The 16215-nt window shown below is 42.9% G+C and overlaps 1 protein-coding gene across 4 annotated transcripts in view; it reads left to right on the forward strand.

Annotated features, from left to right (window-relative positions):
• The window catches only part of ADAM23 (ADAM metallopeptidase domain 23), an 84002-nt gene extending 78563 nt beyond the window's left edge, over window positions 1–5439 (forward strand). For 2 of the 4 annotated variants that reach the window (XM_064451827.1, XM_064451830.1), the window contains 2 exons: window positions 2179–2271; window positions 3363–5439. In XM_064451827.1, coding sequence (XP_064307897.1) covers window positions 2179–2227 — 49 coding nt within the window. In that variant the 3' untranslated portion in view covers window positions 2228–2271; window positions 3363–5439. Of the gene's footprint in view, window positions 1–2178; window positions 3242–3362 lie in introns of those variants that run through there. The other 2 variants (XM_064451826.1, XM_064451829.1) reach the window with 1 other exon arrangement.
• Window positions 5440–16215: the final 10776 nt, after the last annotated feature.

The following is a 16215-nucleotide window of genomic DNA, read 5'->3' on the forward strand; positions in this document are numbered from 1 at the left end:
CCAGTTCCTGCAGGGCAACACCTGACTGCCTACCTCTGAAGTGCTGCGATCGCAGCAGGGAGATGTGGCAGGCTCTTGCCAGCGCTTTGCACATGCGGACTGTGTTCCCTTATGGACACTGGACTTGATGTTCCCTACTTCAGAGGCTATTTCAGGCTCTTATATTAAATGTTCTTTTAGTTTTTCATGTGGTTTTTTCTCATGCAACACTCTTAGCAGAATGTTCTGAGCGAAGAAAGGCAGTAGTTTGGTTAGTGTCTTATTCCTTGAAGAGTCTATTTCTGCTGGATAAAACTAGGAGATGAGTAAATGTTGGTTTGGACAGATCACAGAATGCATGGCAAGGGTGCGGCAGGCTTTTCCTGTTGCCCTGTTGCTGGCTGAGCCATCGTACAACCGAGCAGTGCTTACGGGAATACAACGCTGGTGGAGATCAGGTTAGAAAAGATGCGATAGGATAAAAGTCAAGAGTTTTGTTACAAGAGTTGTACTGGGAAGCTACCATAGCATCTGCCCTCTGCACCTTGTTTTAAGGCTTGGACTAAGTCCATTTCTTTAAGTAAAATAAGTTCAGGTAACAGAATGTAAGGCAGGGTACGTTTCAATGATTTGTCCTCTTCAAGTGAGCTGGAATAGGGTACTTTCCCTAGAGCAGGAGGACAAGTTACATTGCCTGGATTTTTTTGTACACATTGATTTGTTTTAAGGGACTGACTAGTCAGTTGCTCAACAGTAGTGCTTGAATTTGAGCATGCTAGGCAGTATTTAAAGGGGGCAGGGTGAGGTGGAAGAGAAGCAGATGTGACCTTTCCCCATTGAATCGGGCAGGACAAGCAGACGCAAAGCGGGTTTTTAACTCACATTTAACCAAGTTATATTATAGTCATATTTCCTATGATGCAGTTCTGCAAGTTGGCCTGAAAAAATAATTTGCTCATCTCAGATTTACCTGTAGTACAGCGGAGGATGGATTGAGAAATTGAAGTAATGTCAGCCTAATTCAAAAGGAGTGTTGGTACAGTACTCGTAGAGGGGAAACAATTGAAAGATGAATACAATGATCTTTCAGAAACCAGCAAATCTTATGTGTTCACCTTGCAAAAATGTAGGCACTGAGAGAAACAAAACAAAACAAAGGATGCCCAAGAATTACCACTCTCTGGAAGTCACCTTGAAAAGGAGTTGCCTTTGCGTACATCCATTAGTCTCTTAAACCACCAGGCAAACCTTGTGTACAGTGTATTTATAAATACTGTGGCAGCAGTAGTAGTTAGCAGGGCTGCAGAAAATAGAAAATTCTGGGGTTGGTATGTAGCTTGAGGGAATTTTTGAACCCCTGTTCTGTATTTTTTGCATGTCAGTTTGGTGGCGGTAGTGGTGCATATGCCCAACGTTAAAACTAAATGCATGAGCCCCTTGCTTGATGCCCCACATAAAGCCAGATACTGGGGAGGTTGCACCCAACTTTTGTTGTCGCTTCCTAATGTCTTGCTGTTTGACATAGGATATCAGCATCGCAGGAGACTGGATATCACTGGCCAGCTTGCTGTCCACTGTTAAATTATAACCATGCAATTTACAAAACTGTCCAGTCTCCTTCGAATGCAATGTCTTGGCTATATTTTGCACCTTACTAAGACTCACGGCAGTTATGGTCAATAGCGTGGTAAGAGCTCACAGAGGCACTCACTTTTTCGTCACACTGGACTGTGTAAACTCAATTCTGGTTTAGCCAAAGATGGGCGCTCACTCTGGGAACTCAAGTCGCCACATGCTTATATAGTTCCAGTACTGGCGCTCGTTACTCATTCCCTTTAGGTACACGCATAGTGGGCCTATGTACATGGGCCTAGGTACATGGCCTAGTGGGGACACACATTACAGTGGGCTGAAAGTATCTACAAATGTAGAGCACCACTTGAAGTACAACAGAAACAACTGAATTCTGTATGCCAGCATGATCTCTGTAGTGCATATGGGAACCAATACTTGATACTGTGCTGCAGAAGGCATGCAACCAAATTCCTTAAATTGTTACCCCTTGGGAAAGTTACTTGTTAAACTGTCTCAGAGTGAGCTTTTTACTTCACTATGACCTTGGTGCTGGCTTTGTTCCTCTTATATCTAACTAATGTCTTGCATTTTTCTCTTTAATCTCCTTTTGATGCAACCTGGAAGAAATGTCAAAAAACGAAGGTTCGATCCAAGTCAACAAGGCCCGATCTGAAGAAATGTGATTCAAAAAGCTCCTTCTTGCACTACTGGATTTGGGTATGATGTCTTTGCTGTAGCTGCACAGGAACTAAATCAGTAAGGAAGAACATGACAAATAGTAACTATAAACACGATGTTGGGATGTTAGGATCCGAGGTGGACTGTCCTTTTTGGAGATAAGTTTGAAATACTTCGTCCTTTCACCTTTCTCTTGCTAAAGTTAACTGACAAGATTACAAGCAACTGTCTCACAGTCAGGTGGGTGGGTTTTTTTTTTTCTTTCCTCAAGCAAGGGAGGAGACACACAGACCAAATGCAATAAGAGAACTGTTCCAAAACAACAAAATAGCAGAAGATTTTTCTCCCAGCCTGCTGGCACTCTAACTTCACTTGAGTTCGCATGACTTCCTTTTTCTTATCAAACTCCAGTGGCATGAGGAGCTAATTTTGAAAGGGTAATCTGCATGGCTCACGTACAAACAGCCAAGCTAGCAAGCTGACCCCAAGCAGAATCTGCAGCCCAATAAACACAAACCACTGGGAAGCTGATACCAGGCTCTGATAGCTTTTCCAGCCATGCAGTGCGTTCTGCCGCTGGACTTCAGCGTTTCCTGCTCTGTGAGCTCGTGGTCCACCTTGTTTTGGTCTCCTGGGCCGGGAGCCTGTTGGATATGGAAGCTATCGAGTGATGGGTGTAATTCTTCCAAGAAGGAAGAAGTGTAAATATGGAAATAAGATTTTGACGTATCATTTTCACAGATTATATATAAATATATATATGAGAGAAAAGGATTTCCATATAAAAAGGTTCTATTCTTTATGTAAATCTATTTTTGATGTTGGGTTTGGTTTTGGGTTTTTTTGCTCCCCTTTTTTCTGTAGCATGTTGTATGGCGGATGTTCTGGGCTTGCTCTAAAAAGGCAGATAATAGCATGCAGATGCAGGGAGTTCTGACACCAAACAGATGTGATCTGAAGTTTGTATGCTTGAAACCAAAAACAATTAAAATGTACAAATGCATATCTATGTATTGACTGTAAGTCTGGGTTACTTTTTCTTTGGTTGTCATACAGATTTTCCGTAACTCAATCACAGAAGTGCCAAGCTTTATTTTTTTTAAACTATAGCTACTTTTCTTCCTGTCTAGATCCTGTGAAATAATAAGCCTTAAAATACTCACAAAATGTTAAAAGCTTGGAACAAGTTGTCCTTCTTCTGCCTACCCACCCAACCTGGCTTGCGAAGGTGACGGACATTTCTAACTCACTCCCTGTATCTCATTGATGTATCTCGCTCTTCAAAGTATAATGCAAAACTCATACTTGGACCCTGGCTACTGATAAGCTAGTCGCCATCACTAAGTGTGCAAAACACCGTGTAATTTCAGGGGCTGTGTGTTGTAATTACTTTCAGCTGCACCTTGCGTACAAGCACAGGTTTTTGCCGAGAAGAGCTGGGCAGCAGCACTGTTCCCCCAGTGACCAGGCTGGCCTGGGTGTATCTGGCTTGAGAAGGGTACAAGGATGTCTAGTCTAGGCCCTCCTTAAAGTACAGAGCTGTACGGTCTGGTTCATCCTTCTCATCTTGATCTAAAACCTGGGTAATTCAGTTTATGTAAGTGAAGCGACCTGAAAATGTCACTGCTGGTTCCGATAATCAGAATTAAAAACTTTTGTAATTTTGGGTTTAGCTTAAAGGTTGGATATTGGTAACAATGGAAGTCCAGCTGCACTACTTCCTCCATCTTTGTTCAGTGGAAATCCATTTCCTGGGTTAGCTTTAAGAGCCAAAACATCAAGAAAATGCTGCAGCTTTCCTGTGACCTACAAAATCTTGTTTCAATTATATTTCTTATTATGATAATGTTCAGTCGAACAGTCTCACAAGAGAACTGCAATATATTGTTTTGGTTGACAGTTATTACTAAGTGTTTTTAAACAGCTTTAACATAATCACATTAACACTTACTACGTTACGAGCTGAAGGTGCTGCGCACAGGTAGTCAACATTGATACATATTCTAAGTCTTATTTTGAAAAATTCCTGCCTGGTTTCAAGCAGAATGGAGTTAGTGACAGTACTTTTATGGCAAACCAAGAATACTTGCAACTGTATTATTGTCCTCTAAAAGTACTTTGCTTGGGAACATAAATCCCCAGCATTGTTAGGGTTCTGCTTCCAAAGCAAGCGTAACCCACAGCACAAACACTGAAGGTTACCAAAAATTAAAATAAGTAAAATCAACGGGCTATACATAAGCTATGTGTATAGTAAACCTTTGAGAAGCATTTCACAAACAACATTGTTAGTGTGTGATGTGATGTTTTAAATCAGACCACAGTGGTCCCCAACTACTATGTACATAGGTTCAGTGCTGGAGTAACTTTTTTACTTACACCAGCAGTTTCATAGGAATTATGATTTCTCGACTGAATTTATGCTCCACTCACCAGCCATTGCTGCCTGTGGAAGAACACATTTGCTTTCTGTCCTGTGTGTTCGCTGCACAAGTGACAGCACGGCTCAGAGTAGGTACAGGCGGGAGTGCTTCCTGCGGCGGTAGACCACTAATTAAAAACCTGGGTTTGGTAGGTGTCGATGTTCTACAGCCCGCCTTTGCCGTGCTTTGGGAAGTATGTACGCATTTAGTGCTAATTTGTTCATCACCAAGCATCATCAAAAGAAGACCTGGTCAGCACTGCCTCCATTTCATCCGCTATACGTTTGCTCCATCGTTTATCTATTCATCTGGACAAGGAACTGTGGTAACTGCATAGCTCGTTCCAGTTTGCTGCATGAGCTCACCGATTTGACCTCATCCTCCTAAAAGAGCAGTCGCTAGGCAAATTAACAGCTGTTTAGGTGCATGTTAAAAGAAACCGATTACTTAAGGCTGGAGTTTTACCAATTTTTCTTTACTATGCAAAGATGGGTATTGCACAAACAAATTTAAGACAAATGTCAGAGGAAATGCCAATGAATACTTGAAGTTATGTTTTAAGCCTAATCAGTCATGTTTTATATTCATTATTGCTTCCACTGTTACTCTTCCTTTTAAAAATTATTTGTAATTATTTTTTTAAGTGCACAACTTGATGTTATAAATCAGTTTTTGTTTGAAGTTAATACTCATTCATATCTTGTTGGCTGCTAATGAATGGAAATTCAATAGACCTTGTTCTGCATCTTAGCAAGATGAGTATTAAAAAGGTCATGAACATGGAACGGAGTAGTTTAATTTTCAATCATTTTTTCGGTATTCTCTCATTTTATTTAATTTCTGTGTTGAAGATACCACCATCTTCATAGTAGTGGAAATTGACTGGAGTTTTCATTTATTGAAGACCCCTCAAACCGTGTCCCAACCTGCAGCCAGCTTGTGCCTGTGAGAGGATGCCGCACGCAGGCGCTCTGAGGCAGAGCAGGCAGGCAGGAGGAGGGCTGCTGGGCCTGCCTCAGCCCCATCTGCTGGCGTCACCGAGTTGAACGAGACCTGCATGCATCTGGATTATGTAACTCCAAAAAGTCTAAAATGGTGTCATTATTTAAAAAATCTTTTGAAGGCCTCATAATAACCAGATAACACGGTCACCGTTTTAATGGGTTACGGAATAAAACTCAGTTCCCCTTTTTGGTTTTTTTGCCAGACTAACTCTAGTGAAGCCAGCCTGGGGCAACTGCACCCGTGACACAGTTACCCAGTAGCTGCTGGGTTGGGTTGGGTTGTTTGGTGGTTGGTTTTGGTTTGGTGGTTTTTTTTTTTGCTTTCTCCAGCTCCAGACAGGGAAACAAAATACTCTTTTGTCTTAATATCTTCCAAGGTTATATATGAAAGCATGTTTCTTGTTTGGAACTATAGAGCAAGGGACCACGGTCATTAACCCACTGTCATCCACTTCTATTTCCTGTCATTTGACTAGAGCAGGATTTATCTGTAAACTCAGTATGAACATGCAACACTTTGGCTATAATTATAGTAGGCAGTCATTCCTAAGACAGGAGTTAAGACTTCTGCAGTATATGAATACAAAAGCAATACATATAGAGATGCATATCTGCTCCTGATTTAACAAGAAAACTTCTTGAAATCGTTTTTGAAAGCTTTCACAATTACAGCACAAACTACTGAAGGCTGATCTTGCTGGGGCACTTAATAGTAAGAACAAAACCAACACACACGACAAAGTCGCATTGTATAAACCCCCAAAAAGCCCTCTTTTATTCCAAATGCACTTACTACTGATTTGTACCCACAAGAGCTGAAAAAATAATTTAAGGTGAATCATCCTTCAGAAATACAATAGAGACTGTTGAAATGCCCTCAGAAAGCTTGAAGAAAAAAAATTAAATAAGGAACTAGGAATTTTAGTAGTAGTGATGCTCAAACCAATACTATTGAAAGCAAAAGGTCACAAAAATGTTATCCTAAAGCCACACATACTATAATTCGCTTCAGCGATTTATTGTTCAGAACTTCACGAGCACAGCAGCACTTCTTCTTCACATTTTTCTAGGTTTGTTGAATAAGTTACTTAATGGAAGCGTGTGACGCAGGAGGACACATGGCCTCTAGGTTAAGGACAAGGACTCCACGTCAGACCAGCACAAGCAGCCACTTACCACGTTTTATTTCTGAGCAACCACGAGCTGCTGAAGGCAGCATAATTCAGAATGCTCTCAGTTGTAGAAAGCCAGTAACCGAGCGTCAGTCTGTTCTTGTTAAAATTTTCTTTTAGAAAAAGAGCTTGTTTTTGTCACAGGACGCTCCTCATCTTTACCACTAAGAGCAGTATAACAGACCTTGCTTCACCGTGGCACTTTCTGAGCAGTACAAGACTTTCCCCAACAAAGCTGGTAACTCAAAGCATGAAGGAAATAACATTAGTTTTTTGCTGCTCTCGCATGGAGGGTGCAGCTGTGCCCGGTGCCCATCGTACAGCCCCAGGGGAGCTGCTGCGCTTGGCCTTGCCTGGACCAATGCCTTGGTCTCCCAGTAGTGTGTCCCCCCCACAAAGGCTGGGCTTAGTCTGAAGTGCTGACCAGGGATTGGTCCCCCTTAGGATACGCACTGCTACATGACACTTAACTGTCATGTAGGAGGCAGACCAGAGCAGACCTCCTGGTCTGAGTCCACGTCTCAGACTCAAGCACACCGCTGCCCCACTTCAAAAAAAAATAAATCTCTCTAACCGCTTCTATATCATACACTGACCGATTTCCTCAGCCATCAGACCAAATGTAAGTGTTGAATTTTCTTTTGGGACTGTGAAGCACTAAATTCTCCTCCGCACTACCTGTGGCGTTGTCTGTTGCTTGAAGTCCTGCAGGTGCATGGAGGCGTTCAGAGAGACGCGCAGGTTCATGAAGCTGTGCTTTTAACTGAAGACCATGGCAGGACTAAGTGACACACTACTGCATTAGAGGCTGGTAACATGCTGTGCTTCCCTAACATCAGTTTCCCCTCTTCTGCAGCAGGGAAGTGTTCCCACACAGCAACATGCGCTGCTTCTCCACAGTCTAACCTGGGCAGTGTCAAGCTGAATAATGGCACAAGCAAACAGTACCACTGACACATTGCCTACCTCCAGCTAAGATGACAACCGGTTTTTCTTTCCTCAAGAAAAAGGGTCTAGCTACCTCAAACCTGGTGCTATTGGGTAAGCTTTAATTTAAGAGGAAGTAGGAGTGCTAATGAAAAATGGTAACGTCGTGGCAGCTGTGCTAAACATGCTTCCATATCAATTGCAAGAAGCACTGGGCTAACACATGGGAAAACTCAGAGCCATCAGCTGATCCCTTTGAAAGTATTTTGTGCCTAAGCATGGTTACATGAAAACAAGAGTCAGCCTTACACACATTGCCCTCGCACATTAGATCCAAGATACAAATGTGACAATTGCCTTGGAACAGAACAAACACTGACCATATTAATTCGGGAAAGTTTTCTGTAGGTTGGGTCTTTGGACTGTCAAAGTTGACCTGCTGAAGTGGAAGTCCCCTCACCTGGGGGGTTACAGAAGAAAATGGCACCAGCAGCAGCAACTGATTCTCCTGTGCCCCTGCAGCTTTCACTCACCATGGATGGTGCCCTAGCGACCCTGGCACAAAGGTGATGGAGCCGTGCTGAATGGCACCTTTTGCGGCCAAGCCGAAGGAAGAGCCCAGATCATACTGGCACCACACCCACACTGCTTTCCACTGGTCAGCGTGCCAAGCTGCTTGGCAGCAGCATTATGGACACTTAAAGTTCCAACTGTCTACAGCACTTAGGCTTGGCGAAGCCTGAACATCAGCCTTAGTGCAGTCACACAAAGTAGGCTTCCACTCATCTCTTCAGCTTATGTAAACAGATGTTTATCTTCCTAACAAGGACCTCTTCCCAAAACACAATTTATAGCAGCCTAGTTTGCTCCAATGCACACCAATAACTATACAAGTAGAGAATGACTATACAGACTTTGCTGTAGCAGCACTCATGGTCATGTTAAGCAGTCTCAATCAGCACTTTCAAAAAGAAAGCTCAAGTTATGTTTATAATACAAGGACCACAGTCTAAGCCTCCACACTCCATTCATACATTTATGTAGGCATTTGACATATTCCGACCATCTGTTTCCTCCCCAGACCGACTCCCTTGTCAGCATGTCCCCGCTCTAAGGAAGGGTGGCATGACAATGAAATCGGATGCAAAGTGCACAAGCAAGCCTGTCTGCTTTGGGGTCGGTCATTTCTTCCCTATTTCCGTTCAGGCACATCTGAACCCTATATTGCTATTGCAAGATTTGCTCCGTTATAAAGTTACTCTTACAGATATTGTTAACAATAACATAGATTACAGACAATGCATGCTTGACTAGGACTTCTGTGTAATGAGAAAGCAGTTCCAAGAAACTGGAACTATTATAGTGCCCTCCAGCATTCACTGAAAAGCTTTGGGAAATTAAAGATTTTTAAGTTCTCCTTTGTTTAATGAGGAGGGCCTGAACTCAAGACTCAAATCTGCCTCATTCACAGGAAGAAAAAAAACAATTCCCTTACAGAGCAGGATCCTGGCTGCGGGCTGTTGGATCAGAGGACTGGACAGGTAGGTGAAAGATTCAGGTCCCGTGATATTTTGCATCAATTTTCTTTCCTCTGACTTGGCTAGGTATTTTTCATAAGATCTCTAGGACAGGAACTGCCTTACTCAAGGGTGACCTTTAGCACCTATCCCAGGGAACTCTGATTTTAGGCAGAGCTAGCTGGCCGACATTTATGTCAGCCCCGCATGCAGGCATTCAAAAAAAATTGTAATTCTTCATGAAATGTGCTGCTGTTTAGGCATGCCTAATTAAGAATAGAACACAAGAGAAAGGACCTTTTTAAATCAAACTACAGTCTCTCCAGAAGCTCTGATTTAAAGATAAACTTACTACATAAAATTTCCACTCCAGTAACACCTTTGTAACGTCTCCTTTGAGAATAGGTTTCAAAGGGTACATTTATGAAATAAAAATGGGGGTTTCGAAGGCTGGGTGGTCGGAGCTATTAAAATAATTAATAAAAATTTAAAAATAAATAAAATCAATGCTCTATCTGCTTCTGTCACACTGCTCCTCACTGAAAAATGCATGGGTTTTGTCTGGTCTAAGTATACTAAATAACAGAGTTTGTACTACTTCACTTGGAAAAATCATTCAAGGTGGTGAATTTTCCTGCCAGTAAGTTATGCATGACAATACATCAATACTTCTGATCAGCTTTTATATTGAAGCAACCATTTTCCTCTGACAGCAGCAGTACCACTAGTGTATGTATAAGGCATCACATCTCGGGTTTAGTGAGATGGAAGTACTTTATGAGTACCAAGGGACCCTAGGCCAGAACTAGCAGCAGAGCATTTAATAAAGCAGATTGCTAGACTGTCTGAAAATCAGCAGGTAACTAAAGAAAGATGGAGGTCCCACAAGTCCATCCCTTTCACAGGAGACAGAATATCCCATTACTCTCCAGAAATTCCTGTGATCCATTACTTGTCCCAAAATAATTTGCTGCTCCCCACTCCAATTTCCTCTTTGCAGAGTAGTTTCCCCAGATGCAGGGTCCTGGTGTCCGGTCCTGGCTGCCAGGGGAGCAGCCCTGCTGTGGGGAGAGTGTGGCAGGGGCAGGGCTGGCACATCTCCCTGGCGGGCCCGCTGGCATGGGCCAGAAGCTGCCCTGAGGCATGCACTCTCTAACACCCTTTTCTCCCAAGAGCTGCAGAAAAGACAAACCCCTAGAGCAAGAAAAGGTAGGAAAGACCACATTACAATCCTACTCATGCTCAAGAAAGAGCACACTGTCAAAGTGGTTTTCTTCCCCAGAAGATCTGGCTGTAACACACTAGGAGAAATCAATCCCATAATAAGCTTGCTTTCTTAGATGCTAATAGCAGTTTTCTGAAAGCATGATTGACTGAACTGCTCTTTTAACTGTGACATACCCAGGGTGACTCTCACTTCTGCTTGGAGTGCCTGAAGGTGAGAAGGGTTTCTTTACTGCCTGGGAGTACTTGAGGAAGAAGGCAGGGTTGGGGAATCAGGAAGATCCGATGACTTCATTCTTGAGCATGCAGATATCACTGCAGCACCCAAATGGCAATTAATCCCTTTGTTCAAAAACTAATAATTCTCTGGATGTAAATATCCTGGATACCATTAAAATTATTTAAAAGCTTTACAAAAACTGCACTGAATGGTTAAAGTGAGACATCCTGCCCACAGGGCATGAACAGCTAACTTTTAATGTACTGTAGTCATCCATCTGGGTTTTTAAAATTATTTTCTTGGAATGTTTCAGTCTGGATAGAAACACAGGAGGTTCATGGTCACATTCTTTACAGAGGTAATTTGCATTTCCACTGCTCTGTCACCCTCACAGTAAAGAAGTTTTTTCTCACTTGTAAAATACTACAGGAGCTTGACCCCTACAAATTAATGAGCCCTGACGCCATCCACCCGAGGGTGTTGAGAGAGCTGGCTGACATCATTGCGAGGCCACTCTCCATAATCTTCAAGAAGTCATGGAGAACGGGGGATGTCCCAGAGGACTGGAGGAAGGCAAATGTTACCCCTATCTACAAGAAGGGCTCGAGGGAGGATCCGGGTAACTACAGGCCCATCAGCCTTACTTCAATCCCTGGGAAAGTTATGGAACGAATCCTCCTGGGGGCCATCACAAGTCAAATGAAGCATGTGATTGGGAAAAGCCAACATGGCTCCACTAAAGGCAGATCATGCTTGACAAACCTGGTGACCTTCTATGACAAAGTGACTTGCCTGGTTGACATGGGGTAGGCGGTGGACATTGTCTACCTGGACTTCTCCAAGGCCTTTGATACGGTCCCCCACAGCCTCCTCCTGCAGAAATTAATGCATTATGGCCTAGAGAAGTGGTCTGTGCAGTGGGTGGGGAACTGGCTGACAGGCCGCACCCAAAGGTGGTGGTAAATAGCTCTTTCTCAAACTGGCAACGTGTCACTAGTGGAGTCCCCCAGGGATCGATATTGGGCCCAATGTTATTCAACACCTTTATAAGTGATCTGGATAATGGCATCAAGTGTAGCCTGATGAAGTTTGCTGATGACACCAAGTTGAGTGGGGAATTAGACACTCCAGAAGGGAGAGCTGCTCTGCAGGGAGATCTGGATAGGCTGGAAGAGTGAGCCAGCAAGAACCTTATGAAGTTCAGCAAGGACAAGTGTAAGGTCTTGCACCTGGGAAAACATAATCCAGGAGTGCAGCACAGACTGGGATCCACCTGGCTGGAGAGCAGCTCTGTGGAAAGGGACCTGGGGCTCCTGGTGGACAGAAAGCTCAATATGAGCAAACAGTGTGCTGCTGCGGCCAAGAAGGCCAACAGGGTGCTGGGTTGCATCAAAAAGGGCATCGCCAGCAGAGAGAAAGAAGTCACTATCCCGCTCTACTCAGTGCTTGTCAGGCCACACCTGGAGTACTGTGTACAGTTCTGGTCCCCGCTGTACAAAAAGGATGTGGACAGGCTGGAAGGGATCCAGAGAAGGGCCACCAAGATTATCAAAGGACTGGGAAGCCTGCCATATGAGGATAGGCTGGGAGAACTGGGTTTGTTCAGCCTTGAGAAAAGGAGGCTTAGAGGGGATCTCATCACCGTGTACCAGTACTTAAGGGGTAGCTACAAAGAAGATGGAGACTCCCTTTTTACAAGGAGTCACATGGAGAGAACAGGGGGAATGGACACAAGTTACTCTTGGGGAGATTCCGATTGGACACAAGAAGTAAATTTTTCACAGTGAGGGCAGTCAACCATTGGAATAATCTCCCCAGGGAAGTGGTTGACTCGGCCACGTTGGACACCTTCAAGAGTCTTCTGGACAGGGTGCTGGGCCATCTTGTCTAGCCTGCGCTCTTCCTGGAAAGGTTGGACTAGATGATCCCTGAGGTCCCTTCCAACCTGTGATTCTAGGCAAGTTTAAAGGTGGGACTCAACAGCAATGAAAACATTACCTTTTAAAGTTATAGGCAGGGACAATAACTAGATATAGCATGCGTCAGGAAAGAAATACCAGAATGTTGCAACTTAGAGCTGGCTAAGGTTTAGCCAAAGAAGATGACAAGCCAAAGGCACTAACAAGCTTTGTTAGGTGAGATACTGAAGCCCTTTGACAAAGGTGGCGTTAAGGGTTCTCACAGGGACAAACAACAGATGGCAGCCAAAGTGGGCTCCTGTTATCTCCTGAAGACAGGTTGAGGTAACTTGGCTTGTTGGGCCTGGTAAATAGGCAGCTAAGTGGTGATCTAGAAAACATCTATAACTTCCCTTCAAGTAATTGCAAACATAACAGAACCAAATCCTTCTTGGTAGAGACATACAGGGAGAAATAGCCATGAATTAGGAACCTCAAGCTAGGTAGCAGGAAAAAAAATCTCCACCGGGAGCTGACTTCATCTAGACTTGCTTCAAGCAGAAGTGAACTGCAGACCTCCAGAGGACTGTTTTCACCAACAGTTATCAAACTCCATGACATCCAACTGAGTGCAGAAGTATGTCCTGGCAGAGGAAAACAGCAGAAGCAGAGCACCCCACAGCTTGCGTAAGTCATTAGGGGCTTGAGTACACTTCTCTGGCACAGGCCAGAGACATCCTAGGGTGTCCCACAAGGCTCCAGCTCCTGGCCCAGAAATACACTGGCCTCCTGCCTATCCCACATCACATCTGCTAACTCCATGGAGACATTTCAGGTCATCACCAATACTTTAGAGCACTGAAGACTTCTATGTTTAAGTAACTAGATCTTTCCAGCAGTTAGAACTAGGTAAGTGTCACATCCCATCCATTGATTTTCCTGCTGGGCATTTCAACAGAAAATAGATCCAGAGGATTGTTTAGAACAGTGTGGGGTCAAACACTTTGGGACTGCAGACTTAATCCACCAGAAAAAAAAATAATTGGTAGACTTAACATAAAAAAATGTTTTAGAAGTGTGTTTTGTGACCAGTATTTTGATATACACTACTTATAGAGAGTTACACAAGCCATCCTGGATGGGGGAGTATGAGTGTAATCAAATCTGGTCAAGAATTTGATCCATTTTGCCCCTCTTTCCACTTACAAAACATTAGTCTCCTGCTAATAGGATACAGACTGCTCACTATCCTATATGATTTCCTAGCTAAAGTTGTTTTCTGAAACAGATAGATACTCTACTTTTCAAATAAGTTCTGCATTCAGAGGCTTTGATTGTTCTTTACTAGGCAGTAGTGTAACTGAGTCCACTCAGAGTCCTGACTCAAAGCCCTTTAAATATAATTTTAAAAATTAATAAAAAATATCCACGAACAGACTTTGAATCAAGCATAAATATTTCATTTCCAAGAAGCTGTTAGGTATATTTGTCAGGGAGCCAATTTTAAGCACAGTTTAATCTTCTGCTTAAAAGAGAATTTGAAGAGGTATAAATGGGAGTTAGATTCCTTTGTCTTTGTGGACTTTGAAGAAAAATCAAGTCTCTGCCATGTACTATGAATGTAAAAACCTAACAGACCTTTAGGTTTCCCCTGCCTCTGAGAATCACAAGTTTTGCCTTTGCTATCACTTAGCCAGGCTTCACACAAAGCTGGGATAATTTGCAACTCAATTCAGCAAACACAAACTTTCAGCTAAGAATATGTCTTTAAAGCATTTTTTGGATTAAGGCTTAAACAGGTCTCTTTTATCATGCAGATCATTTTACAAAGCTTAGTACTGGGTCCAGGTGTGGCTTCTGTTAGAAGTAACAGGCAAGCTGTATGTACCACACATTGCTGTCTCTCAGTCTCATTACTGAATTTATTTATTTTTTTAATTTATAAATGCTTACTTAGCTTAAGCAACCACAAGCCATTGCTTATTAACTGCTAATGTTAAACCACATTGGAAGGTTTGCAGGGAGCAAATGCACAAAGGAAGCAACTCTGCACATAGTTGTTTATGCCTTTACTGTATTCAAAATACAAATACCAATGAGATGTCCTCCTACTTTTCCCTCTTCCCAACCCCTACTCCTATAGCCTGATCATTTTAACATTTGCTTATATTCTATTTTGATATTTTTCTGGTAAAAATAATGTTGTTTCTGTAGCATTACATGGTCTGACACCTCTCTCTTATCAGAGTTAAGGAATCAACTTTTCTTGATTAAAAATATCCTTTTGCAAATGACTCTAGATATGACCTACAGCCCATTTGAATTAAACTCATTCATAAGATATGGACACCCACTGAAGATGTGGATGCTGGCTGTCAGGGGAATGCATCACACAGTGCAATGAAAGAGACATTACTTATAGCCTAAAAAGGGCACAGAAAGCTTTACTGAGGGAGAGTCTGCGGAACTGAGTGAGATGGCCAGTCCTTCTATGTTTCTTCTCCACTAGGAGGCTGAGGTGATGAATCCAATTATCAAAAATCTCTTTCCCAGAAATGGAATATGAGTGTTCTGGTTCAGGGGGAACAGAGTACAGCAGGCTCAGGAAGTATTTGTGGATCTGAGTATTTTATCCGTAGCAATACTTCCCTTGAGCGGGACTTATTTCTCTGAGAACCCCTGGTTCAGCACCCTTGGGCCTACTAGAAGGATTCCGAGTAGAATGAAACCAATGGCATCCTTGATCCAAAACCAGATAAAGTGGTCCTCAGAAGGGGACTCATACAAACTCACTTCTTTACAATGAATTCAGCAAGGCTCCAGGTTGGAAGAAATGTATCAACTTGCAAGAAACATTGTGCCTTTTCGTTTCCAGTTGCAACCTTTTGCTCTACCCTTAAGAGCATGGGGTAGAGTCCTTAGAGCAATGTACCAGAGACCCAGCAACAGCAGCAAAAAACACTCCTACAGCATCTTAGGCCTGTTCTGGCCTCCTGCATCCAGGCCAACCATAAACACCAGCAACTGCAGAGCCTTTTCTACCCAGGAGCTGCCGTTAGGTTCCTTCACAACACGCGTGACAGGTGCACTTCTCTTCCTCACCCAATCCAACCCCCAAACACAGAGGTTGGGAGAAGCACTCTTTACTTCCTCCTGAATGTTTCAGCAGTTGGCGCTCACTACTTCCTTGTTCCCAGTCTCACACTTCCCAAGAAATACATGGAACATTTGCAAATTCACTGAAGTCCTACAATATAGTTATCTACATTGGTTCTAGTCAGATGCTCTCTCACCCCCCAAAAGTTCCTTTCAGTTTTGTTAAAAAGTAGCATTACTTACACAAAATACACTCTCACATTGATTGTTCATTGAGAAGAGGAAATAAAGCATCAGAAAAAAACCCACACAGCAGCGTTTATTGTCACAGACGCTTTGTAATATCATGAGTTAGGAAAGGAACATGCTTCTCCATTTACATGGACTGAATGCACAGAAAGATGTAAATTATAAGGATAGAGATAACTAACAGAAAAGTCAGTGTTTCAAGCTAACTTTCCAGCTGGTATAAACCAGTGTGGCCCCACTGACTTCAGCAAAG

The sequence above is a fragment of the Phalacrocorax carbo genome, chromosome 5 (genome assembly GCF_963921805.1).
Source record: "Phalacrocorax carbo chromosome 5, bPhaCar2.1, whole genome shotgun sequence".
Taxonomy (NCBI): domain Eukaryota; kingdom Metazoa; phylum Chordata; class Aves; order Suliformes; family Phalacrocoracidae; genus Phalacrocorax; species Phalacrocorax carbo.